The following is a 27640-nucleotide window of genomic DNA, read 5'->3' on the forward strand; positions in this document are numbered from 1 at the left end:
CTCCCCCTGGGCTGGGATTCAGGGTGCTCTTGCCCTCAGGACTGAGGTGGGAATGCGGGTGGTTAGGACTCAGGGATCTGAGAAGTAGAGGAAGATGTTCTGGCCTGGCTGGTGGCAGCCTTCCTCTAAGGTGGGGACCAAGCAGGGGTGGGCTAAGGGTGATCCTGAACAGCTCCTGGCAACTTGGAGGTGTGACCTCCTCTGGGGCCTTCCATTACTGAACCCAACAGGGAGTCACAGGGAGAGGGCAAGGGAGCCTGGATGGTACAGGGGTTAGAGCAAGCCAGAGGGTGGACAGGGGGGCTGGACAAATGGAGATTCACTGACATTCCTCCATAATCCTCACAGTGCAAATCCCTATGCTTTATGCTGCAGAGATGTGACTGGTAAATGACTTGCAAATATATTTCATAAGCCTCCATTTTCCATACTCTGATGGAAACCTTTTCAAATATTGTTTCTGTTCCAGCCTGAAACCCCATTCCTTATTCATTGATATTGACCCATTCTTTCAAAGCTCAGAATGAACACCTCCTGTGGCCAGGCACTGTGCTGAGCCTTGAAAGAAATGGGAGCCATTGTTTTCTTAGAATTGTCCGGAGTGTGTCACATTTCGTAGAGATGATGCCAGGGTTGGGGTAGCCTCATGCTTCTCTGCAGGGGCAGAATGAGGTGTGACATTTGGAGCTGACAGACGTGGGCTCCCGTGCCTCTGTTCAGCATGTGGCTGGGGAATGGAGCCCATCAGTTCCCGAATCTTGAGGTCGCTGATCCCCTAGAGGGGCCCGAATCACTCAGGATATTGTCAGAGCAGTGGACAGATGGGATGCAGGCCCCTCACCACAGGCCTGGGCTGGTCGGAGCTAGCCCATGGGTGAGAAGAGAGATTGCCAAGGATGCACAGCAGGCCATCCCTTACTGAGTGCACGTGGGCTTCTGTTTATTCCCCGCAGAAAGTGAGGAGGACATGGCCACCAAGGAGAAGTTGCAGTGTCTGAAAGACTTTCATAAAGACATCCTGAAGCCATCCCCAGGGAAGAGCCCAGGCACCCGGCCTGAAGATGAGGCCGAGGGGAAGCCCCCTCAGAGGGAGAAGTGGTCCAGCAAGATCGACTTTGTGCTCTCTGTGGCTGGTGGCTTTGTCGGCTTGGGCAACGTCTGGCGGTTCCCGTACCTCTGCTACAAAAATGGTGGAGGTGAGTGTGGGCAGGGGAGCGAGTGGTCATGGAGGAGAGGGAGGGGCCGGCCCGTGGGGGCCTCTTTGTACCCCGCTTTCCCAGCCCCCCCGCCCCCCGGACCTCCGCCTGCCCACCCCAGCCCAGCTCACTTCAGAGGCAAGAACTGAACGTGACCGAGAGTCCAGTGATACCCTGCCAGGGTCTTACTGTGCAACCTCGGGCAGGTTCCTGCCTCCCTCTGACTCTCTGGTCTGTCCCCTCGGAAGAGAGGCAGTGAGGCCAGGCCCTGGGTCCCAGGCCTCAGGCATTCACACGTCCCCTTCACAAACCCCGCCCCGTCCATGTGCCTTTGCTCTGGCTTTTTCTAACTTAATCCAAAGGTACTTCAAAAACAGGCTTTGTGTCCCCTCATAAATGGAAAACCATTATCACTGGCCATGATTAGAAAGGTATCCAGGAGAAAAGAAAAATACAGTGAAGCTATTTTTAGTTCTTCCATCTTTTTTTTTTTTTTTTTTTTTAATTTTTATTTATTTATGATAGGCACACAGAGAGAGAGAGAGAGAGGCAGAGACACAGGCAGAGGGAGAAGCAGGCTCCATGCACCGGGAGCCTGACGTGGGATTTGATCCTGGGTCTCCAGGATCGCGCCCTGGGCCAAAGGCAGGCGCTAAACCGCTGCGCCACCCAGGGATCCCTAGTTCTTCCATCTTAATTTAAAACTTTGCTCCCGTTGTATGGAATTGCCATATAACATGTGCCAGTTTAAGGTGTACAATGTGAGTTGATACATGTGTACATGGCTAAATGATCACTATGCTATTACCTTCCATCACCTCCCATAGTTATAACTGTTTTTCTTGTGATGAGGATTTCAGACTTACCCTCCCAGCAGTTTTCAAGTATGTAGCACAACACTTTGACTGTAGTCACCGTGCTGTACACCATGTCCCCAGAATTTACACCTTGAAGTTTGTATCTTTTGACTGACCACTTTCAAAGACCATTTTTTAAAATGTAAAGTCCCTGTCTGACTGATTAGTTGGCTGGTTTGGGTTTTTTGGTTTCGGTGGGGTTTTTTTGTTTTGTTTTGCTTTTGGCTTTTGTGGGTGTTTTTTTATTTTTACCTGCTGAAGGCTCTGAGCTAGAATCCTCTCCTGTTGGAGGTATTAAAGTCGGGTAGCACATGACAGAGACATTCTCTCTGGTTCAGGAGAGGGCTTGAAGAGCCTCAGGCAGGGGCTCAGCACTCGGGACAGTCGCAGTCAGAGGCTTGTATGGCAGCAGATGGCATGCTGCTGCCGCCCAAGTTCAGAGAACCACCTTTTGGGAAATTCTGCCTTAGAGCCTGGTTTCTTAACCTTTTGTAGGTCTCAGGCGCCTTTGGGACTCTGATGAGTGCCCTAGACGCTCCCCAGAACAAAGCATACCCATAGACCCAAGTTGCCCACAGTTTCAAAGGGTTTATGGACCCACTGAAGCCATTAGTGGACACAGGTAGGAACCCTCACCCCGGCTCTTTGCCCTCACTTCTCCCCTGGCTCCCACCCCCAGCCAATGCCCACCTCTTGCTTCTTTTTTTTCACCTCTTGCTTCTTATCACCGTACCCTTCCTTGCTAGTTCTTAGCTGCCTGCCCTGAGCAGGCCTTGGGAAGTTCGGGGTGAGGGCTTCAATGAGGTCATATTTGAGATGGATGGATGGATGTGGGGAAGGCAGGCAGGTAGTTGGCACAGCTTTAGCAAAGGTTCAGAGCTGATAAAAGCACCTGGTGGATTTGGAGGAGGTGAGAAGGCCCACTGGAAAGGATGTCAGCTGGACAGCTGGGCAAGGCCTGGAGAATTTTCACCCAGGTCCAGGAGTTTGGCCTTTATCTGTCCTGTCCCTCACTCATTCTCTTGGATCTCATTGGTCAGGAGGGCTTGGGAGCGGCCCCCGTGACAGCCACAGCCTGACCCTCACCCCACTCTGCTCTCTCTGCAGGTGCATTTCTCATACCATATTTTATTTTCCTGTTTGGCGGCGGCCTGCCTGTGTTTTTCCTAGAGGTAATCATAGGCCAGTACACCTCTGAAGGAGGCATCACCTGCTGGGAAAAGATCTGCCCCTTGTTCTCCGGTGAGTATGAGACAAAGGTCACCCGGGGCCCAGTGTTCATCAGCTCAGCAAATTTTTATTGAGCACCTGCTATTTGCCAGGTACATCGGATCCTCACACCAGTCCACTTGGCACTGGGCCTGACACAAGGTAGCGGTTGGTACATTATTCTGTGATGCTGCTGCCCACAGTAGCTGCTCAGTACGTCCTGGCTGTTCTCACCTCTCTGGGTCATTGAAGGATTGATGAGCTAGCAGCTGCCCAGCAATATAGTGCAGAAGATGAACACTCAAATTCAGGAGTCTGTATTGTTTCAAGTCCCACTTCCTCCTCTTATTCAAACTCATGTGACTTGGGATAGTCACTTAATCTCTTTGTGCCTCAGTCTCCTTATCTATAAAATGGAAATAGTGTGCTTGCTTCATAGGGTCGCTAGGAGAACAAAATGACATAGCTTTGTAAAAGTGCTTTTTTAAAAAAATATTTTATTTATTTATTCATAGAGACAGAGACGGGGGCGGGGGAAGAGGCAGAGACACAGGCAGAAGGAGAAGCAGGCACCATGCAGAGAGCCTGACGTGGGACTCCATCCAGGGTCTCCAGGATCACGCCCTGGGCTGCAGGCGGCGCCAAACCGCTGCGCCACCAGGGCTGCCCGCTGTAAAAGTGCTTTGTATACATAGTAAGCTCCAAATTAATGGTAGCTTTATTATTATTGTAACATTTAGTCCTGTGCCTGATACCTAGTTGGCACCCATAAAATCATCCCTGTTATGACTATAGTTGGCAGAGATGGGAGGATGTGTGGTTCTCTTCATTCATTCATCTATATAAATCTGTGCATCCATCCCATAAACTTTCTTCCATTTGTCAATAGTTAGACCAGCCATCCATCTTTCCAGCAACTCATCTACTCATTCCTCCATCCAGTCATCTACCTAACCTTCCAACCAATCACCATCTGTACATCTATCAACAAATTGGATATCCATCCATCAGTTCAACATCCATCCATCCAACTGTCTTTTGAACCAACCATCCATCCATCCATCCATCCATCTGCTCATCTATCCATCTAGCCATCCGTTCACTGAGCTATCCCTCCTCTATATATTCTTCCATTCATCCAGCTTATCACACCATCCATTATTTTCACTTGTCCATTCATCCTACAAATATTTGCTGGTCCTTGTTGAAGGGCTCCTTCTGGCCCCAGGCCTAGGGATAGTGGGGTTGACGATGTGGCCATGGTGGACCCGGCCTCCCTTCTGATGCTCATCTTGCTTGCCCACACCCACAGGCATCGGCTATGCCTCCATCGTGATCGTGTCCCTCCTGAATATATACTATGTCATCATCCTGGCCTGGGCCACCTACTACCTGTTCCAGTCCTTCCAATCGGAGCTGCCCTGGGCACACTGCAACCACAGCTGGAATACGCCTCAGTGTATGGAAGACACGATGCGCAAGAACAAAAGCCTGTGGATCACCCTCAGCACCAAGAACTTCACTTCTCCTGTCACCGAGTTCTGGGAGTAAGGCTGGCCTCACTGAAGGAAGGAAGGAGGGAGGGCCTGGGTGGGGGCAGAGAGGACAGCCTACTCCGTCATCTCCCCAGGGATGTGGGAGTCACAATCTCGGGGTGGGTGGTGGGCGGCAGGAGGGTGCAGATTTGGAGATAAATCCATGCCTTTGGTCTCAGACAGGCCTGGAACCGAATCCCAGTTCTGCCATTTTACTGGCTGTTTGACCTTCAGCAAGTCACTGCCCCTTTCTGAGCCTCAGTTTCTTTAACTGTCAGATGAGGGGAATGAATCGTTACTACACCCATACGCAGGTATATGTACTTCTGTTGTCTGAAAATGATATAGTTTTCTTAATGTATTTTAGACAAAATATAGTTAGCACATCAAACCTGTTATTGTACAGAGAAAAATGCGTATACGAAGCTGAAGTAGTTACTCAAGTGACCAGGTGAGTCAATAGAGTGAAAAATATGCATTAGTTAGCTTTTGCTGTGTAACAATCACCCCTAGACTTGGTGTCTTTTTCGACAACCTCCATTTCTCTGGCTCGTGGATCTGCTGATGGGCAGTTTGGGCTGAACTTAGCTGGGCAGTTCTTCCGATGTTTGCCAGGCTCCCTCATGAGTAGGTCGGCTGTAAGACATCAGGATAGCTCTTCTGGGGATTAGCTGGCTATTGGCTGGGGTGCCAGGGGCAACTGGTCCACATGGGCCCATTCCCCAGCAGGCCATCCCAGGCTTGTTCGTGGGCGACCCAGCATTCCACAAACTACGAAGGGGAGAGCCCCCTTGCGGGAGTTCTTTTCAGTTCTCTGTTTGCATCATTTCCATTAATGTCCCATCAGCCAAAGGAAGCCATAGACTCGAGAGGTGAGGAGAAAGGCTCTCTATCTTTAGGTGAGAGGTGGAGAACTGTGGCCATTTCCACGGTTGACCACCACGTAGTCAGCGGCTACAGGAATATAGACATAGAACAGACATCAGGAAGGTGGCATGTGGAAACCTGAAGTGTGGGTGACTCTTAGCTGACATACAGGGGAGTCCTTTGAACACGGTGCTTGGAGGCCAATCACAAAAGCACTTATGCATTACTTTCTCTGCTCTTCATGAGCTACTAAACTTGGGAACCTGTGTGTTCCCCATGATCCTGGAGATAACTGGAGGCAGAGAGCCAGGGGCAGGAGACTGTTTTAAGGTCCCTCATCATCATGAGACAGTACTCCTCTTTGTATTAGCTTTGCCGTTTCTGAGGGTCTTCCCACGTCTTAGAACCAGGAACAAACCCACAGGACAGAGGGTGGCCTGCTGGCTGGTCCCAGCCATGCTTGAGGGTCGGGACCAGGAAATCCTAGGCAGGCAAGGGTCACTCAAGGGGGTCCCTGTCCCTATCTTGACATACGAGCCTTTGGTCTATGCTCATGAGTCCTGAGGCCTCCTTGGACAGGGGCTCTTTGTGTGTACATATTTTCCACTTGCAGACAAAGAGTGCATTACAAGCACATTCATCACCCCCTCTATGCCACACCCTCTGGAGAGCTGAGTTTTCAGACAAAGAAATGTGGGCACTTCATTCTTCTCACTTGAATGGGGCCTGAAGCCACAGCCCTGTCTGTTCTAGGCTGTTCCTGGCACAGCCTGACCACCCACCCTTCCCAGGGCACTGGCACTCAACCAGCCACTTGGGCTCCTGTTGGGACCTTGCTGCCTCAGGCATATGGATTGGTAGCCTGGGCTTGACCCTTCGAGTCTGTCCCTTGTAGCTTGGGCAGGCTTTGCCCCTCTGGGCCCCAAATATCCTCACCTGTTCTTGAGGGGATCATAGCACTGCCCTCCCAGGGTTGTGGAGCTGCCCTAACTGAATGAGACTATGTATGGCCAGCCCTGAGAAGCCGCTTGAGAAATGTGTGGCCTTATTATTTATTTGGTGCTCTCAAAGTGGGTAAAGCTGCCCTCTGGGGGCATTTGGAACTCAAGTGATCTGACCGTCAGAAGGAGGGCCCACCTGCCCCCACCATCGCAGAGGGGCTGTCTTTCTTGCTCGTCTCTGCTCTCATAGGCCTGAGGGCTCTTGGGAAGGAGCCCCTGTGAACCATGAGGTCCTCAGGGGGTCCCATTTTCTCCCATGCCTTTTCTCCTGCCTGTCCCCTACACTCAGCCCTCCTGAGGGGTCTCGGGGCTCCTTGCCTTGCAGAATCCCCATTCTGAGTGCCCAAGCTGCCCTCCCTGGCCTGGGAGCCCTGAACACAGATTTATCTTTGGAAATCAGGCAGCCTGGGCCCACAGGATCCAGATGGACTTGCTTATTAGCCCACAGGGCACTGGCCACCTGCCTGGGGCTCACCTCCCACTCCAGCCTTTGGGTCCTAGCAGAGCTTGGTGAGCCCACCTGGACATCCACAAATAACGTGCCCTCTTTCTGGAACCCTGGGAGGACTGGGGTCTACAGAGCAGGTGCCTGGAATGCAGACTTAGTTGAGAAGACCAGGCCTGCCCCCTGCACGAGCGGAGGCAGAGGCCTGCGAGTCAGTTGGGGGGCTCCAATGCAGTGCAGCTCTGGGCCAGCCTACGGGGAAGAAGGGCCCAGTTCCCAGTCCCTGGCCTTCAAGAGCCTTCCATTCTCCTGCATATGCAAGAGGGGAAAGGAAAGAGAGCTACTGTGGAGTAGCTGGCTCCCGTGAATGTCATGCCAGGGACTTGCCTCTCTTATTTGTATTTCATCTTCATGGAATCCCTTCAAGTAGGGAAATACATAGGAATCCACCCAAACTCCTGCCTGCCTCAAATCTCCCATCCAGGTCGCAGGTGCTCTAGGCTCTCCCAGAGTATGACCACTGTCCCACTTGGCACTCCCCCACCTCCCACCCTCCGTGGGACCCCCATCATCACTCTCCTGGACCACAGCCCTGAACTTTCCTCCCTCCACCTTACTTTGCAGCTCTGCAGTCAACTGTGAATCCACACATGACATTTTTCAGCTCAGAACCCTCTCGTGGCTTTTCCTATACTATGATCTCACTCAGCCAGAGAGGATTAGGTGAGAGTGTTTCAACACGATGAGTGCTCACCGAATGCTGATTCTTCTTACTGATTCCATGCCTGCATCCACTTGACAGTGTAGCCTGGAGCAGCAAGTGAACGACCCCTCTCTGGCCTGAGTTTCCTCATCTGCAAATGGGAGGGCCTTATGAGTTGGGTTTTGAGGCATGGATAGGAGCTCACTAGGCTGAACCGGAGAGAGAAAAGACATTCTGGATAGAAGGAAAGCCCGTGCAGAGGCATGGCATTCTGAACACACAAGTGTTTGGGAATAGTAAGTCATGAGTCTGGCCCAGAATGTAGGACACATGGGGCCGGGGGAAGGTTTGAAGCCTTGAATGTTAGCCTGGTAAGTTGGAGCTTTGTTCTCAAAGGTCAAAGGGGGAGGAACCATGGAAGGTATACAAGAAGGAGAGTGACATGGTTAAATGTCTTGGATACCGCTCAAGGAACACACTAGTGGGAGAGAGACTAGGACATACATTAAGTACCAACTGTATGGAGGGCCTCAGAGAGTTTAGCCATCAGTGGGTCTGAGTTCCCTTTGGGGTGAAACGGCTTATATGGTTTCCCCTGAAAGTAGCTAGCAGCCCTATAATTGACTAGCTCTGGGGTTTCCTTTCGGAGAGGCTCGCTGGGACATTACTGAGGTGTCACTGACCGGTAGCAGGTTGGGCTGCAGAGCCGTGCGGATACTCTCAGAAGGCTGGTCTCCGTGCCCCTCGAACCAAAGCCCAGGCCCAGCCCCAGCCGTAGTTTCTCTCTGCTTCTCTTACCTGCAGCAGACCTGTGGATCCTTGAGGTAGAACAATGCCTGTTGGGTGTTTGGGAGCTCCCTGGGAATCAAGATAACAAGGCATCATGATAGCAAGACTGCCTCTGGCCCCAGGCGGGGAAGGAATTTACTGATCACCCCTGCTCACCCTCTCCCTCTCTCGTTTTACTAGAGGAGAGAGTTGGGAGCATGGGTGATGTTCCAGGTCCCTTAGAGCAGGGAGACTGACTGCCTCTGGACTCTGCGTTTCCCAGCTGCGTGACCTTCGGATGGTCACCTCACCTCTCTAAACCTTGAGGATAGCATGGTCCCAACACCTCATAGTCTGGCTCGATTTAAAGGGCGAAGACAAGTGATGTGCTAAGGACAGGGCCTCCAATCATGGCTCGTTGGGTATGACACTGAGGACCAGAGAGGTTAAGTGACTTGCCCGAGGTTACACAAGCAGCTAGATACAACAGAGCTCCCAGCCCTCACCTCCCGACACCAGACGCCACCTCCTCCGACGTCTGTGTCCACGGTCACTGGTAACATCATGCTGTGTGTGTGTGTGTGAGAGAGAGAGAGAGAGAGAGAGAGAGAGACACCCCAGTCTCAGGTCGCGCGAGGTCTTCCCTCGGCATGGAGCCTCCCTGGCCCCCCATGCCCACCCCATCTGCAATGCTAAAGCACCACTGTCAGCAGGAACTGGTGAGATGTCCTCATCCAGACCCCCTTGGAAGCCACCGGGGCCTCTGAGACAGTGATTTCACGCCGGCTTGATAATTTGACTCTGAGTGGCTCTGTGATGGAAAACAGAGCTTCTGCCCCCGCTTAACCTCATCCTGCTCGTCCCTGCTCTGGGGTCCTCGCTCCGTCCCCAGGGTCCTGCTTCACCTCAGCCCTGGAAGACAGGCGGGGCCAGATCTGGCCAAATGCCCTCCATCAGGCCGGAGCCATGCCTTCCTCCCTGGTTCCTCCCAAGCCCCCCGGGAGCTCAGCACGTATCATTAGACTTTATTAGAATCAAAGAAATGAGTCATATTTGCAAACAAGCGGTGCTCAGCCAATCTTCCCCTGCAGCTGTCGGAAGGAGGAGGCGGTGGAGAAAGCCTTGTGTGGCCCCATGCTCAGGGCGGACGGGCTCTTTTATAATTGTTGCCTCCGCCAGTCTCCAGGGAAGAGCCATGGCCAATAAATGGCTGGCCGGCAGTCAAAAGGAAACGATTTGGCCCACTCGGAGGACGTATTTACATCTCTGAGTGCCGGCTGGACGGCAGCAGGGCGGCCGACTCACAACAGACGTCCAGGCGATTCTTTTTTGGATCCCACCCTGGAATGAATCATTACTATTCTTGGACAAGAATGCAGCTCACCTCTGGGTCTCCTCCCTCTGAGCGATGATGAGCGATGCAGGGGAGCCTGGGATTCTGAGGGTCCTCGTGAAGGGCAGCGTAGGACCGAGCACACAGATGGCTGGTCCCCAGGGCAGCACCAGGAAAAGGGATCCAGGCCCAGGGTTGATTTTCATCTGGGTGGTTTCAGGTGAATTCTGAGTCTCAGTTTCCCCATCCACCAAATGGGTCTCATCAATTTACTCAGTTACTGTCTGTTGAACACCTACTATGTGCTGGGCACTGTTCTGGATCTAGCAGCGATCAGACATAGGCCCTGCCTCCATGGGGATGCCGTTCTAGTAAGACAGACAGATGTTAAACAGGTAACACAAATATAATTGTCACATAAAAGCGATGATAAATGATGAAAAATAAAAGCAGGGCCAGGGAGGGAGAGTGACCGGGGATGCTTTTTTCATACGATAGTCAGAAGAGGCTGCCCCAGTGAAGTAGCATTTGAGCGGAGACCTGAAATGCTGCAGGTTGGGGGTTGGCTTGTCATATAACAGGTGACTGAGGAAACAACCAGTTTCAAGGTCCTGAGGCAGGAATGTGCTGTCTATTCAGAGAAAATCTCAGAAGACCACTGTCTAAAGGGGCCGTATGGGGATGAGGTTCAGGGTACATAAACTTGTCCTGGACATGCCCCATTTATATACCTATGTCTCAGTGTCCTTATTAATCGGTCTGAATGATGAGAGTATTTGGTCACCTTATTCAGGGAGGCCACAGGGATGGGGCAGGTTAGGAGGGCCTTGTGAGGTAGGTAGGTGGGAGCCATGGGAGGATGTGCAACAGAGGAGGGGTGTGACCCGCCTCGGGTCTGGGCAGATTCTCTCTTGATGAGAACAGACTTAGGGGAGGGTGACCGTGGAGGCAGGAAGACAAGTGGGGAAGCCACTAAAAAAGCTCTGGGAAGCCATGGGGGGGTCCAGACACGAGTAGTGGCAGTGCTGGGGACATGTGGCTGGACTTGGAGTCACATCCAGTCTCCTGGGGTGGTTGGGAGACTGCTGAGGGGCAGTGCACCATGGTTGTCCCTCTGGGGCACAGCACTCTGTAGTTTGCTGAGCCCTCCCATGCACCACAGCGGGAACACCCAACGGATCCCTGCCTGCTGCTCTGTGGCTGAGGCCATGGGAGCCCCACATGGGAGGGACTTGTGGAGGGTCCTTTGCACTGGGTCCCTTCAGAAAAAAAAAAAAAAGCTTCAGATGGCCGCACACGCTCTCCGGCCTCCACAGCTACCCAAAGATATCTTTGGAAAGGACGCCGGTCACTTTGGCCCTGGGCCCACGTCGTCAGGCTCTGTTTTGACAACCCCTGATGGATGAGACACATTCATTCCATTCCTAGAACGTCTGCACGGCCCATTACAAACATTTTGAAGAATTTTAAATAATTTTTATAAAGGTGCTATTAAAAACGTTGAGTCATTCATCTAAAAACATCAAACATTCAAAGAGAAAAACACTCAAGTAGGGAAAATGATACCTAATGCCAAGGGAGCTCCCCTCCCCCGCGTCCCCACCACCAGGTCCCCCTCCCCACGGGCAGCCGCCGCAACCGGCGTCTTGCATGTCCTGCCAAAAATAGTCTGTGCGCACTCCAGCACAAATGGACATCCACCCCCTTCCCTTTTGAACACAATGAGGAGCACGCCACAAGCCGCTGTTCACCTCGCTTTGTTCACTATTTTATCTCCAGGATATCGTCCCTCACCTGCACGCGGGGAGCTTTCCCGCGCCTCGGGGGCCGCGGAGCCTTCCACTGCGTGTCCTCTCGGGCCTGCTGGGCCCCGCTGGCGGCCGTCTGGGCGGTTTCCAGTCTTTCGCTCCTACCGACAGCGCGCGGTCGGCAGCCGGGGGTACCCCCCACCCTGGTCAGCTGCCCACGCGACAGGAGGCCCGGGAGAGGCCCGGGAGTGGACGTTGCTGGGCCACAGGGAACAGGCCTCCCCGCGTCACGGAGACCGTGGCCAGCATGGGAGACTCGGTTTCCCTGCCGCGCCTTCCGTGGCTGGTCAGCTGCCCAGGGCTCGCCGGCCGTCTGTCGCGGGCGCCGCCAGTTCGCCCGGCACAGGAGTAGGAGGAGGCCGAAGGGGCGTCGGTGACACGGCCGGAGCCCTGGAGCTTCAGGCTTCTCGGCCCGCTCGCCCCGAGGAGAGGCCGGGCACCTGCTCGGCATGGGCAGCCCCGCGGTCTGCAGGCCGGCTGGACGGGCTTCCCGCCGCAGGTGACGCGCGGTGCCCGCCGATGGCCCCGAGGCCCGCAGGGAGCCGGGGCTGTGCGGGGAGCGGCCGGAGAGGCTCTCTGGGAGCACGAGGACGGGGCGCAGGCCGCCGAGGTGTGGGTGGAAGGGCGCTCTCTCCCCCGACGCTGCCCATTCACCGGGAAGCCTTGGGCCGCTGCCCGGGTGCCCTGGGCCTTCACCGAAGGTGCCGAGCTCTGCAGGCTGCACGGGGAAGGGCTTTTTGTTCTAAAGCAGCTGCAGCCGCCAGACCCACGTGCTTGGCAGGGCCCCAGCCGGGATGCGGCTGGCGGACGGCCTGCCTCCTGGGGATGCCCCCTGCTTGAGGCTCCAGGGGACCCTGACCCATAGCGGGGACTGGGCAGTCTTTTTAAAATTTGGGCTCTATTCTCTATTCTCTCTGTTTATCAGAGGAGCAGACAGCGGGGGAGTGGTGGTGGTGGGGTCCACAGAGCACTGGCTTTTAGAGTCTGACAGGCTGAGGTGCAGGTGGGAACTCTGCCGCCCGCTGGCCACGTGTCTGGGGACGGTTGACTCTTCCAGGCCTCGGTTTTCCCCATCCATAGATGGGGCCAATGACCTCTACTCCGTGGATCAGATGCGATAAACCAGAGAGGCCTTGGGGGTGTTCTGAGCACCTGGTGGTCAGAGGTGCCAGAGGGGAGCCCACTGATGCCAGGGCTCTCCCACGAGAGGACAGGAATGCTGCCCTTTCTAAGGTCACTGGAACTATTTCATGAATTGGTTCAGAGTGCCGTGTGGACTTGCCGGTCACCTCAACTGAGTGAGTCCTTGGTTCATTCACTCCACGGATATTTCTTGAGGCCCCACTATGTGCCATGTGCTGTTCTGGTGCTGGGAGCACAGCCCTGGCCCAAAGAAAGGCCTCACTTGGATGCCAGTTGAGATAGGCATCTTGGTTTTATTCAAGGTCCTCATGTTGAAGCTTCTCTGGAAAAAAAAAAAAAAAAAGGAAAAGCAATGCAGCATCCTGGTGCTTCATTCCAAGACCCAGAGCCCTGACCATGGGAAGCCTCCCACCAACTGGCTGGGAGCTAGGGAATCATCTGGAAGGCATTCCTGGGCGGCAGCCTGAGGACAGGAGCTGTTGTTTGTGTTTTATAGAAGAGGAAACCAGGGCACAAAGTCAGACTCCCTCTCTGCTGCCTCTTGGGCTTGTGTATGGCCTTGAAACCAGGAGCTGACTTTGGTTAGAAGGATTCCCAGCTTTTCCCAGGGCAGCACAAGCGCCCTTGCTCCCATGGTCAGCAGCCGGGGGATTCTGGGGACAGGGGACCCTGCTCGAGTGCTGTGCCTGGTGTGCCGCCCTTGGTCACTGCTGCATTATCAGAGCTCTGGGACAATGGGGACTGTTTCTTGGCATGGAGTTTTGTGGCTTCTGGCTGCCAGCACCCTGTGCTGCCCCACCCTGACTTCAGATGACTTCACATGCCCCTCAGGGATGTGTCTGAGTAGGTGCTCATATGCGTTTCTGCACGTCAGCGAGGTTCTTGGACTCCAAAGACCCAGCCTCTAGGCAGGGGTGGTGGGTGCCCTGTGCCGATTAGATTAGCCTTCAAACTGTCTACCTGCCTCCTCCTGTGAGACCTTCACAACCCTGCAGAGAGTTTGCTCGGTGCTGCTCTGGGCATCTCAAGGCCAGAATGGAAACAACCGCTAAGGTTTACTCCCTATTGGCTGCACCCCAGATCCTGTGGTTGGTACTTTGTGCGGGTTTTCTCTTGACAGCGATCCCATAAATAGGTGGGTAGAAACTGTGCAGCCACATACAGAAGAACAAACACTTTGCCCTCTTGAGGCTTACATTTTAGTGGAAATCCAGATAAGAAATGGAGGTGAATAGAATCATAGAAGGATGGGACAGAGAGTGTTGGGGAGTTATTCCCATTTCACAAATGAAGAGACTCAGGTCCACTATGAAGAGACATAGTGGAGCCAAGTTTGAATCTGGTGTTTGGCCCACAGTGGGTGCTGAAGAAGGGTCCACTGAGAATCAATCACATGGGAATTAGTGCCCATTTTACAGATGAGGAAACTGAGGCTTGGGGGTATACTAAACTTGCGCGAGGCCAGGCTGGGTTAAACCCAGATTCACCTGACGCAGGAGTCTGAATCTATCCCCTTGTTGACTTCTCCACAACCCTGTGACCTAGGCGGGCACTGCTTTGGTGATCCATGGGGATTCCAGGCCTTGGAGAAGCGAGGGGGCTTGTGGAAACACAGCACTTGAGCCAGGGTTTCAACCCCAGCCCGTTGGAGCCCTGGCCTCAGCTCTCTGCCCCGGGTTTGCCCCAACTGACCATGTGGCTCTGTTTGCTTGAAGGCGCAACGTGCTGAGCTTGTCTTCTGGAATTGACGACCCTGGCTCCTTGAAGTGGGACCTTGCTCTCTGCCTTCTCCTTGTCTGGCTGGTCTGCTTCTTCTGCATCTGGAAGGGTGTCAAGTCCACGGGGAAGGTGAGTTGTGCTTCTGACCCTCCCCTGCCTCATGGGAAAAATCTCCTCTTAGTCCCCCAGGCCCTCCTGCTTGAAACCGGCTCAGACCGAAGACCGGTATATGCTGAAAGAAAATAAGGCCGTGCTTTGTGGCATTTGCCCACTTCATGGGGCAAATAACTCCTACCATGTCTGATTTCAAGTTACCGATGGTTTAACAACTAGCCAACAAAATTCCTGAAAATCAAATGGTGGGCTCTCTGGAGCCTGCACAGGCTCCCATACACCACTGGTTCCCATTTGAAGGTGTTTGGTGGTGGCGCAGATGTTAGTCGATAACAAACACTGGCTTTGCTAAGTGAGCTGGTAGCAAGGTGAGCTGGCAACTTATTGTTAGTTACCAGCTATTCACCAACTACACAGACCCTTGCTTTGCAAAGGGTGCCCCGATTGGCAGCATCAGCATCCCCTGTAAACTTGTTAGAAATAGGGATCCATGGGCTTGCCCCACACCTGCACAGCCAGAACCCACATTTGAACGGTATCCCCACATTGAGGTTTGAGAAACACAGACTTGGGAGCTTTGCTAAGTCAGATGAGCTGAATTATCTGACAGCTAACGCTTCCGCTGGAAACTAAGACGTTAGTTATTAAGGAAAGCTTTCGCTGAATATTAAGTCATTTGCTCATAACCAGGATGTTAGTTGTTAACCAAAATGTTAGGCATCACTGAAATATTTGTGGCTGATTTAATATGTTACACGGTAACTAGGATGTTAGCTATTAAAGATGGTGGCTGATTGGTAAAATGTCAGCTTATAATTGAGGTTTTAGGAATAACTGGTATATTTCTAATAATGAAAATGAGAGCCGGTAACTAAAGCATTACCTATTAAGTTAGAGCTGGACAGTTACCCGGCAACCAAGACACTGACTGGTGTCACTGTCATCATGATGACAAGTCCGTGGGGAGGGGGCCGTGGTGATCAGAGGTGTGAGCCTGCATCCAAGGCTCTAGACTGTATCTCGGGGAGGTGTTGGATCCACCTTTACGTACCTCCTCCTCCCATCTGTCATTTCCCTTTCATCGTGATAGGGGGGAAATCTCTAAGGTCTAACAGCCTCCAAATGTCAAAAGAGCACGTTGAGGTGGCATCTGAGGTGCGGCGATAGGCAGTGAGTGAAGTCGCTCAGAGAAAGGCCTCCGTTGCCTTGGAATTTACAGTAAGGACCGCCTTCTACGGGGATGAAGAGCCCCTTAAGTGAGATCCTGGATCTGAACAGATCCCAGCATTTACTTCAGGGCAAGATCTGGGTCCCCGGAATGGCAGAGACAGAATGGGGATGACTCTGGGGGAGCCTGCACCGCCTCTGCCCTCTGCCCATTTCTGCAGTCAGAGCCACCCAGCGATCCTAAAACCCAGTCTGGGAAGGAAGCTTCAGAGAGCTGGGCACCGCCTGGCCATATCGTCCCACCAGGACAGGCAGGGAGCGGCCCTCGAGCCTTGGTGCTCATTCACCGATGTTGCCCCAGCGCCCTCCTCTGTGTCGTGTGCAGACAGACGGTTTCCTTACTGCCTTTCTGCCAAGGATGAGAGAGCCGCGCTGGGAAAGGTTAAGTGATTTGTTCAAGGGCTGTCCCTCACCTTCAAGCCCCGGTGTCCTCTTCTACAGAACGGCCGGAGGTGAGGGTTCAAACGAGTGTGTTATGCACCCCGCACGATGCTTGGCACAGACGGTGCAGTAAACAGCCGTCCTGTCTACACCATGCTTCCATTTCCCCATATGGCAGTGAGTTTATCAGGAAGTTTCTAGGGAGCACTCGTCCCCAGCAGTGCTGGAGGCAGGATCATTTCCTGACGCTCTTATACATTTCGAGCCTCTGCTATCCGCCAGGTACTGTTGTAGGAATAGGGCTGGGGGGATGTGCAGGAGGCAACAAAACAGACAGAAATCTCTGTGGCCCGGGGGCTCACATATTTGTTGTCTGTGACAAGGTGGATGTGTAAAATATATTGGATTTAGATGGTGACTTGAGTCTGGTGACTGAAGAATACTGTGGTGGAGGGGAACAGGTGTTGGGACACACATTTTTTGGGGGGCACACCTTTAAATTGGGGTGGCCAGGTGGGCTCACCAAGAAGGGTGACTTTGGGGCACAGAGCTGAAGGAAGTGATGGGTAAGCCATGTGGATATCTAAAGGAGGAAAATTTCCAGGGAGAACAGCCAATGCAAAGGTCCTGAGGTATGTTTGACACAGACCCATGGGGGAGCCCCCAGTCTGACCGAGGAAGCTGATGTTTCCCAGAAACAGTCGGCAACATTTGAGATACAATGGAAGGGGCAGCAGGATAGAATCAAAGCGAAAAGTAGAGAGTACCAGGCTTCAACTGTGGCCAGTTGAAGACGTGACTTGATGGAGGTCCCCCTACCCTACCCCGCCCCTGGAGACAATCTCCTCCTCACGCTCCAGAGGTGCAGGCATGGCTCCCAGAACAATAGCAGAGCCTGGGCCAGCCCAAAGAAGCCAAGACAAACACAGTGAGGCTCTGTGGACTTCCTTGAGCTCCATGGCCTGCCTGCCTGCCCGCCCGCCGCCAGCCGTGGCTTCCAGCCCTGGCCACAGACCAGGTTCACAGCTGCCATGGGGGCTGGGCCCGCGGGCAGCAGGATGGACCTCATCCTGGCCCTGGCCCTGCTTCAGTGGCTGACACTAGTCCAGCAGGGGGTGGATGGATGGAGGGCATGGGCGGCTCAGGACCCAAGTTCAAATCACTTTGCCTCCCTGGACCTCAGTTCCCTTTTTTGTAATTGTCAGCATTCCAAGGGTCTGACCCTTGGCCCTGGATATGCAGGGACTTCATTCATTCGACAGATAGTGACCATGGTGGCAAATGCCGTGTAGCACAGGCACAGTGGGCACCATTCTGTGTTGTGGGCTACAGCTCGTTCAGTCATCCTTGTGTTCTGACATGTTGGTGGCCAAGCTGGGATTTGAACCTGGGCAGTCCCGCTCCCAGCCTCGGGGCCCTGCATCCTTCCACCTCCTCACCCTCACCTGCTGCCCGCCCTCCCCCTAGGCCAGCCTGACAGTAGGCCATGAGGCTGGCGTGTCCTTGCTCACAGTGCATGAGGTCTAGGAAGGTGACAGAAGTCCAGACCCTCACACAGGGTGCTGTGGACCCAGAGGGCAGCAGGGTCATGGACAGGAGCCGGGACGCATCCTGAGGCTGGCTGTACCCTTCCATCGCGGGCTCTTCTGTCCTGCACTGGAAAGCCAAGCAGGGGTGGAGGGGACAGAGTCAGACCCGGTTTGGGGTCTCACTTTTGCTCATAGGCTGCATGACTTTGGGAACGGCCCCTTCCCTCTCTGCGCCTTGGTCTCCCCTATGTGAAATGAGCTGGTTATGCAACCCCCCCCCGCCACACACACACAGGGGTGGTGTGAAGACCCTCAGGGCCTGCCTAGATGCTGGGCACAGATCCATGGCCCCACCTCGAGGAGCTTCCATCTCTGGGCCCAGTGACCCCTGCTGCCCAGGCCTTTACCCCAAAAGGAAGTCCAGGGTGGCAGCGGCAGGGGTGGCGGTGGCAGGAGATGAGCCCATCTCCCTTCTGCCTTGTGGGCCACTCTCTGCCCGCTGTCCCTAGGGGAATGAGGAAGAGTTGTCCTTGCAAGTTTCCAGGGCAGTTGGGCCACAGGGCTTTTGGGTCAAGGGCTCAGAGGAACCACAGAGGCTTGCCAGCAAGAGTGGAAAAATACCATGTCCCGTGGCAAGGCCTGCTGGGCCACCACCAGAGGCCCACTGGCGGCGGCTGGCACCAGCCTCTCCCGTGACGATCCCGGGGGAGTCACGGAAAAGTTGAGAGAATGGCTCTCAGGGGCCTGCCCTCAGAGCAGCACATTCTGCAAAACAAGGGTGGCTTTCCAAAGAGGCAGATGAGGTGGCGTGACCAGGTGGGGCTGTCCTATTCTGGATCGGGGGAGGATCAGCAATAACACGTGCACACACACACAAAAGATGAGACTCCGAAGCCAGCTGGCCGACCGCATCAAATCCCACTCTGCCACCTATCAGCGCTGTGACCCCGGGCATCTGACGTCACCTCTCTGGGCCTGTTTTTTCATCTAGAAAGTGCAGGTGATACGTGTCTCTACCTCTTCAGGATTAAAAATGCATGAATACACAGAAAGCTCTTAGCATAGTGCCTGGCACACAGTAAGTGCTACCTAAGTGCTTGTTAAACAGATTTAATACTGTTTAAAAACAAGGGAAGCCACCCCCATCCCGGGGTGGTTTCCTGTGTCCCTGACACAAAGCCCTCTGGCCAGAGCTGGGTTGCCCAGCCCAGTGGGGCCCAACTGGCTTTGAAGTGGCCGCCCTCTGGGGACAGCCTGCTGTCAGGGACATTGTTCACCCGCCTCCGGGTGTGGTCCAGGCAGGGCCCAGAGGTGAGATCTAGTTGGGGGGGAGCCTGTCTGCAGGAAGGGAGGAGCGGCTGTGGACGCATGCTGCTTTTTCTTTCCTTCACCCCTTCTGGGGCTTCCTGACCTGCCCCCACCCTCCACATAGGCCTCTTGTCCTTGGGAGATTGGGAGAGTTCTCTGCCTCAGGAGAAGAAAATGGGGGTGGCTAGAGAAACTGAGGCCCAGATGGAGAAAAGGCAGTGGGGGGTGGGGAGGCAGCAGCAGGCAGGAGGAGGGCCAGCCCTTTGGCGTAATGGGATCGCCAGGAGAGTACTCATTGCTGTTTCTTGAGGGTGGCGAGTGAGGTAAGCACCCTTATTTTCCTCCTCCTATGGATGGAAGCTGAGGCCAAGCCCTCCAGCTGGGAGGTAGCAGAGGGTAGGTTCCAAACTCCAGCCTGGGTGACCCCTAGCTGGCCCTCCCTGCCACCCCATCCCTCCCACTGGAGCGATGGAGCTGGGTGGAGCTTCCAAGCTCATCTGGCCTGAGCCTCTCGCTTCCCAGGTGGGGAAATGAAGCCCAGAGAGGGCCCATAACTTGCTCAAGGTCTCCCAGCAAGCCAGTCATAGAGCTTGAATTCCAGTCCAGCCATCCTGTGGTCGTTGGAAGAAACTGCTAGAAACTGTTGAAGAAACTGCTGGACGCGGAGGGGCTTTTTATTGCTCTGCCGTTGTCCTCTGGAGGCAGGCTCTGAGGCACCTACGGGCTGTGTGACCTGTGGGCAGGCAGCAGACTCTCCGGGCTTCGGGTTCCTCACCTTTAAGATGAGGATCGTAACGCAGCCTGCCTCAAAGGGTCAGGGCAGGACTAAGCATAGAAGTTACTGCACTGGGAATAGTGCCCAGCATACAGTAAGCACTCAATAAATGCTGGTTGGTGGTACTGGCTGAGGGCAGCTGAGCCAGGCAGGCCCTGAGAGCTTACATCTTGCCCTTTTCCAAAGGCCCTTCCTAGTTGTTTCTGTCCAGGAATTGTGCTCCAGCTAGGTTCCTGTGCCAGAGAGGTGGGGTTCAGACCCTCCATCGATGTCTGATGCCTGCCCAGGCCCTAGAAGTGCCCTGCAGTAAGCTGGCACTGCCCCCACCTCCCAGCACCACGGACACATTCATCCTGTTCTCTGGATGTCCGTTTCCTGACCTGTAAAATGGGTACATTGGCCGTGTAGTCGTTCCTTTCTGGTCCCTCAGGCTCCAAGGCCCTGATGAGGGAATCAACAGCTCTGCGACCCAGGCTGAGCATTTTAGGTGGTTAACAGGAACTTTCTGTATGTGCTGCCGTGGCCAAGTAAACTACCTCATGCCTTTGCTCAGAGCAAGGTGGTCTTAAGCTTCCGGGGCCCTGGGTGTAGATGACCTCAGCAAGTCTTCGAGCTCCGCTGAGCTTCCGTTCCTCCTGTCTCAACACCGTGGCCAGCATGCCCATCTGCGGGATGTGGTGAGCATCGAGTGGGCTTGTGCCTGGGAGCCCTCGATCATCCAGTGCCCTGTCGGAAATACCAGGATCTCACCGTCCATCCAGAACCGCGCACCTTTGAGCTCCTCCCAGGCAAGAACCCTGCCTGGAAACGCCTCATGTTGAAGGCAAAGATAGGGGAAAATCCATCCAAGAGAACTGAGGGCACAGGATGTTTGGAGACCAGCGCTTTGGGGACAGGAGAGGAAATTAGGGCAGACCTTTGGTGATGGAACAGCCAGCCTGGCTCATCTCTGGTCTCCACCTCCAATTGACCTTGGGCTGCCTGGGATGTGCCGTGTGATCCAGGGAAGGCTGCGGGCCTCCCACAACCCCAAGGAAGTGGGGGGCCTTCCCTGTCTCCTGGCCAAGGGACTTCCAGAGGCTTCATTCCCTCCCAGGAGTTCCTCTGTGCTTCCTGCAAAATCCGTGTCTACAACGGGCCCCACTTCTTGAGCACCTACGTGGCGGGCACTGTTTTGATGGTCTCATTGAATCCTCGCCTCACCTCTTGATGGAGGTCTTCTATTACTGTTGTTTCCATCTGCACAGAAGGAAACAGGCCCAGAGAGGTTAAGCATCGTGCCCAGGGTCACACAGCAAGCGAGGGGACAGAGCTGGGATTTGAACCCACACCTAACAGATTCTTCACCCTAAGAGTCATATTAAGAGTTGTTAGCTAATATGTACTGGCACATACCAAGCACTGGGCTAAGCCTTGTACGCATACACTTGAAAGTTTATACTCTTATTTTGCATTTTCCTTCACTCACAGGAATATCTGTTCCACGAGGGCAGGGGTTTGTTTTCTGTCTTGTCCACCACTGTATTTCCAGGGTCTAGATACTCAGTACACATCTCTAGGATTGTTTGCGTTGAATCTCAGTGAATCTGTGAGGTAGGTACCAGTATTACACCCATGTCACAGGGGGAGCAAGCGAGGCCCAGAGGGGTCAAGCAACATATGCAAGGTCACACAGCAAGTGAAACAGCGAGCTCGGCTCCAGATCCCTGGCCTCAGGGAGAGCACTTGAATTTGACAGCAGCTGTTGATGCCATGGGCCCCCCCTGAATCACTGTCACCCCTCACAGGTTGTCTACTTCACGGCCACTTTCCCGTTCGCTATGCTCCTGGTGCTGCTGGTCCGTGGACTGACACTGCCCGGTGCTGGCGCAGGCATCAAGTTTTATCTGTACCCCGACATCAGCCGCCTCGAGGACCCGCAGGTACTGCAGGGCGGCCCGTCCCCCCCCCAAACCCAGGGCAGGCAGGGCAGGGTGCAGGGGAAGGGAAGCCGACCGCACGGTTTCTTCGGTTCCTTGGTACACAAATCCAGGTGGGCCCCCGGCCCCCAGTGCTTCTCCACTGGGCTGTGGCAGGTTATCCTCCGTGCTCGTGGGCCTTTCCAGCTGTGTGTGTGTCTTTTCGTGTCGCAGACTGCTGAGGCCAGCCAGTTATAGTCTTCTTCAGGCACTGTGCCAGGTAAGGGGGGAGAAGTCTCATGAGCTAGGCTCCTCCGAGGCCCGGCCTCTGCCCACAGGGCTCGAGAGGGCCGCATCGTGGGGGCGGGAGAGCTGGCCCCCGAGCGCTGCTGGCTTCCTCGGCCGCAGTGGGATTCAGAGCTGGGGATGAGCTCTTGCAAGGTCGAGGGGCAGACACTGAATGCCCACCTCCTGGCTCTCGGCCACGTGACCACAGGAGGTTGGAGACCCCCCACCCCACCCCGTGGTGTTTAATTGGCCCCATTTGAGGACCTTTTGTCCAAAGGATCCTCAGCCTTCAGGTTGCCTTCTGCTCTAGTTCTCTTTCCCACTGCCCTTTTGCCCCAGGCAGGATGTGGTGGGGGTGGGGGGAAGGGCTTAGCCAACATCAGAGGACAGCTGGGAGGGCAGCTCTGTGGCCATCAGGAGCTGCTGGGTGAAGGTTCCGGAGAGCAGCTTTGCCTGCATAATCCGTTGGGGAAATTCCTCCCCGTTCCAACTCGAGGGCCCCCAGACAATAGCAATTACAGTAATGATAGCAGCCCTGGCTTAACAGTCTTACCACGTGTGTGTCTGCACCGGCCTAAGTCTTTAGAACCTGCGTAATAGCGCTGTGGGGCAGGGCGGTGGAGCCCATTCTACAGACGTGACAACGGAGGCTCTGGGCGGGAGTCCTATCGCTCACAATCATTAAATGGTTGGAATTTAGTTCCGTCTGCTTCGTAAGTCCTTCCTCTTAATCCTGATGCTGAGTGACTGGGGGTTTCTTCGACTTTCCTTGCAGCTCAGTATTACCTTGAAAGACACCTTGAATTCCAGCACAAAGGCTCTCATTGCAGTCGAGAATTTGCACATTTGGAGGTGCAGTCCTTCAGGTGGCCAGGAACCCCCCACCCCTGTCTCCTCCAGGAAGCTGGCTCTAACGGCCCCTTCTTTCTCTCCCTGCCACCCCCACCCAAACCCCCCTAGGTCTGGATTGATGCTGGGACCCAAATATTCTTCTCCTATGCCATCTGCCTGGGGGCCATGACCTCTCTGGGGAGCTACAACAAATACAAGTACAACTCGTACAGGCAAGTGTTGCGCCAGCGGGCCTGGTGGACCTTAGAAATGATGATGTTTAAAGAAAAAAAGAGAAGAAGTAGGGAGCGTGGCTTCCTTGTGTTGTGAATTAACTTGCTCCCTGACATATGTGTAACTTAGGGACTGTATGCTGCTGGGATGCCTGAACAGTGGTACCAGTTTTGTGTCTGGCTTCGCAATTTTTTCCATCCTGGGCTTCATGGCACAAGAGCAAGGGGTGGACATTGCTGATGTGGCTGAGTCAGGTATGGTGGTATTGGTGGCAGTGGTGGTGGGCACTGCCACCTAGTGTGTAAGCCGAGTACCGCAGGCATGAAGCCAGACCCCAGGGGCCTTTGGGGGGGGACGAGCCTGGTTTCGGAAACGGACCCCCCCCACCAAGATGTCCCCCAAGATCAAAGAGTACGAAAGCTAAAATTTAAGCACTTTCATTGCAATTTGGCCCAAGGGGCAGCAGAAATACGGGGGTTGGTTAGGTTGGGGACTATATTTTAGCAACTTGTGCGGTCTTCCCTCCCTCTCCTTCCCCAGCAAACTCCTGGTTTCAGCAACAGAAACCGCTTTCCTAACTCAGGCCCAAGCCAGCCACCAGTCGGCATTCCATCACCACCTTCTCAGCTTTGGTTTCTGTATTTTGCACTTTGCTCCCAGCGCGCTCCCTCTAGCAAACTCATTTCATTCATTCCACCGATGTTATTGATTAATGGAGTCTGCCCTGTGTCAGGCACCACCGTAGGCAGCGGGTAGGGGAGAGACAGTGGACATGCCACAGATCCAGGTGGGGGTAGGTGGAAGGACAGGGTGTGGGCCCTGTTGGTGGGGTGCTCCTTCTGCCAGTAGAGCAAAGAGTCTTAGCATCACGGACTCTGCAAAGCCTGGGATCCTAGGCTGGGATCCTGGATCTCCAGCGAGTTGGCTCTGGAACCTGAAAACAATGAGGTCTGCAGTTGCTAGAATCCTAGATCCTCGGAACCACAGTTTTCTAGGACTTGCCCCTGGATGTTCTAAGTCCCTGAAATTGTAGTTATCAGTGGCTTGGAGATGGGAACAAGAACCATAGACTCCCAGCATCCCCAAATTCCACCTTTGTACCTTCTCCACCTCACTCCTATCCTACCCATTCACTTGGTTGGGTGGTCATCAGCTGCCTGAAAGGTTTGGTTATTTTGTACACAACCTGTGCTGCATCCGACCTTCTGATTTCTCTCGACCTCCCCGGGGCCACGTGGAGGCAGGCAAAGGTCCTGGGCTGAGGCTTCTCTCAGTCCCAGAGGAGAGCCCAATGTCCTAGCCCCAGGGACCACCACGGACCAGAGTCAGGCATAGCTGGAGCCCTGGCCATGGCATCGCCCTTGTCCTTGGGGGATACTGGACGGTGTCCTGGTTCCTCAGCCACAGAACCGTAGCGTTGGGGGTCAGGGGAACCTCAGCATTGTGCATTTGGACATCTGTTCTGCAGATGAGGAGACCAGTGGCTTTAGAGCAAGGGCCTTGCTCAGGATGGTCAGGATCCGAGCCGGGGTCTCCTGGACAGGGCGCTCTCCCCCTCCTGGACAGGCCCCTCTGACAGGTGGCCATCCCCCGCCTCCTGCCTCCCCACCCACCCTGGACACACGTGGCAACTCTGGTCCTCCCCGCGTGAGAACGTATCTGAGCTCCTCTGACCTTCTCTGACCTCAGAGCCCGTGGGCCTTGCTTTCCTCCTCACTTGACAAAGATGTCCTCTGCTACCCTCACACCCACTGTGTCGTAGGACAAGTGTGGCAAGCCCACAGGTCCACCCCACGCATCTCTCCCCTGTCCCCAGTCGTCCCAGACCAGACCATCAAACAGAGCTTTCCTACCCCAGAGGCAGGCCAGAGAGTGAGGGCACAAAGTAATTCCAGAAAGATCCACACCCACTTGGGAGCATGACAATTCCAGTGATGAGGGGAGACAGACAATTTGCAGCTCTTCTGGAGTGTTTGCCTTTGTTTTTGTTTTTTTTCCAGTCGAGGGCTTACAAACCAGTTGTGATTGCCAGGAGCATGGAGTGAATTTGGTGGTGGGATATATATATGTGTGTGTATATATATATATGTGTGTGTGTGTGTATATACACACATATATATCTTGATATATAAAATCTTTCTCCGTGGACAACTAGGTGTTTTTATATATGTATATATCATCACCCTAAGTTGTTTTCTTCCTCCTGTCCCCTTCAAAGACCTTGTCGTTTATTCCCCACGGTGATGTCTGAACAGCTGACACTTCAAGGATGATTATTTCTCTAATAAGCTTTTAACAAGCACCATATTGAGCGAAGTGCATTTGAATCCCATCATTATTTGGCGATCGGAGTGCACGCGGCGCGGCAGGGGCGCGTTCTGCGCCCGGGGAGGCCTGCCTCGGTGCGGAGCGGCTGCGTTCCTTCACATGGACTTCTCTCTCTCTAGTTCACCGGGCGCTTTTAGAGCAAGATGCTCAGACCCTCTCCCAGAGGCTGGCTTGACAAAGGCAAAACTGAAATACAGAAACGAGCGCGTTGAGAACCTCCACCAGGCCCCGGGGGGCGGGGGTGGGGGCGGCAGGTGGGGGGGCGGGGGGGCCCCATTTTACATCTGTCTCGCAGTCGGCTGGACTGGAATCCCCACGTAGTGATGCCCACCAGTCGGGCCAGAGCTGCCGCCTGGGGGCCCCCAGGGTCCCCGGCCCAGGTGCCCCCGCGGCTTCTGTTCCAACTTGGACTCTGGGGTCGCTGCGAGCGCCCCTTCCTCCACCTGTTGTGGGGTTTCTACAGCGTCGCCTGGGGCCTCCAGGTGGTGGTCGAGTTTTCCTCGGTGGGGTAGACTCTGCCGGGGAGAGGGACCCGCCTCTGCCTGCCACGCTTGTGGTTAACACCCCACGGTGTGGTTTCTGGCTCCAATTTATTTTAAAGTTGTTTTTGTTTGTTTTGTTTTGTTTTTCCGCTCTCAAGCCAGTCCTTTGGTTTCTGATAATCTGTTCCAAATATCCTGCCCTCTAGCCATTTTTTGTCTTCATGTGTCTTGACCTTTTTAAAAATTTTTTAAATTATTTAAGTTGTGGACTTTTTTTTAAAGATCTTATTTACTTATTCATGAGAGACACAGGCAGAGGGAGAAGCAGGCTCCCTGTGGAGAGCCCGATGTGGGACTCGATCCCAGGACCCCGGGATCACGCCCTGAGCTGAAGGCAGACGCTCAACCGCTGAGCCACCCAGGCGTCTCTAAGTTGTGGATTTTTTACTTTATTTTTTCAGCCCAGGGCCCTTTCAGGCCTCCTCTCTTTTGCTGTTTCCTGCTTTTTGAGGCTTCCCAGAGGCCTCAGTACCATTCCTCCCCTTGGCCTCTCCCCTCAGGCCTGCTGGAGATGAGAGGCCTTTTCCTTTGGTCCCTGGGATGTTTCCAGTCAGAAAGGTGCGCCCTGAGCTGGCGGGGCTCCTGCCTCCCGCACCCTGCCTCCAGATTCCGTCAGGGTCCCCTCTCTGAGGGTCGTGGTCTCAGCATCTGAGAATCTGAGCACGCGACGGCACCTTGGGAGGCGTTTCCGGGATCCTGCCCCTCGCTTCCCGGGGGGGGGACACTGAGGTCCTACATGGGCACGTGCGGACGAGATGGTGGATGGTCTCCCGAGCCCGGGCCCTTGCCCCGAGCACACTTCCCTTCAGCTTTGGGCCTTGGCTCTGGCATCGCTCAGGTGGGGTGCGCAGATGCACCCCGAAGAGACGTTAGCCCTGTAGGGCATGGTTCTGTACTCTTTCACACTGTTTCAGTCCTTTAATTCAAAAGTCAAAACCTTTTCTTTGCAAACGGGGCTTCGGTAGTCAGATAACCAGATCTCTCCCCCTTCGCTTCCTTCCAGCAAACGTTGGCGTGGTTGCTCTGGTTTGGGGTGAGGGGGGAACCCTCCTTTTCCAAGCAGGCAGACGGAGCCCCAGGCTCAGTCCCGCTTCCTGCCCTGAATGACGGGTGTCCGCCGGGTTCCATGAGGCCACTTGTGCTGCTGCATAGGAGACAGATGCTAAAACGGGGCCCCACCCGAGCCCCAGTGCGCCCCATCCGAAAGGGAGGCAGGCCTGGGCTCTTCCCCCAGGCAGGGATTCAACCTGGTTCCTCCCTGCATTTGGGGTTTGGGACACCATCTCAGTCCCGAGTGTCTTTGTGTGAGCTCCGGGGCTCTGGGGGGGCTGGGTCGCTGATGTGCCTCCCCCTCTGCCCCTCCCCATTTTCTCTTCCCTTTAGGGCCTGGCCTGGCCTTCATTGCCTACCCAAAAGCTGTGACCATGATGCCGCTGCCCACGTTTTGGTCCATTCTCTTTTTTATTATGCTTCTCTTGCTTGGACTGGATAGCCAGGTACGTACAGATGGAGAGGGGGCGCCCTGTGGAGGGCTTGCCCCTGGGGTACGTGGTTCTGAGGGAGCCCCCTTCCCACCCTCACATCAGACTGGCACCGTCTTC

At 54.4% G+C, this 27640-nt stretch overlaps 1 protein-coding gene and 1 long non-coding RNA gene across 5 annotated transcripts in view; one reads left to right on the top strand and one right to left on the bottom strand.

The window, feature by feature from the left end:
• Positions 1–27640, top strand: part of SLC6A6 (solute carrier family 6 member 6) — an 85185-nt gene that overhangs the window by 40905 nt on the left and 16640 nt on the right. For all 4 annotated transcript variants that reach the window (XM_025448913.3, XM_025448931.3, XM_025448927.3 and 1 more), the window contains 8 exons: positions 954–1196; positions 3161–3295; positions 4575–4809; positions 14581–14713; positions 21706–21840; positions 23065–23168; positions 23299–23423; positions 27423–27535. In XM_025448913.3, coding sequence (XP_025304698.2) covers positions 954–1196; positions 3161–3295; positions 4575–4809; positions 14581–14713; positions 21706–21840; positions 23065–23168; positions 23299–23423; positions 27423–27535 — 1223 coding nt within the window. The remainder of the gene's footprint in view (positions 1–953; positions 1197–3160; positions 3296–4574; positions 4810–14580; positions 14714–21705; positions 21841–23064; positions 23169–23298; positions 23424–27422; positions 27536–27640) is intronic.
• On the bottom strand, positions 5143–12428 carry LOC125753202 (uncharacterized). Its single transcript, XR_007404411.1, has 5 exons — positions 11709–12428; positions 9966–10282; positions 8612–8671; positions 7865–7964; positions 5143–5751 (listed from the first exon to the last, which is right to left on the bottom strand). It is a non-coding gene; the product is annotated as an uncharacterized LOC125753202 (long non-coding RNA).

Source organism: Canis lupus, chromosome 20 (genome assembly GCF_003254725.2).
Source record: "Canis lupus dingo isolate Sandy chromosome 20, ASM325472v2, whole genome shotgun sequence".
NCBI classification, from domain to species: Eukaryota; Metazoa; Chordata; class Mammalia; order Carnivora; family Canidae; genus Canis; species Canis lupus.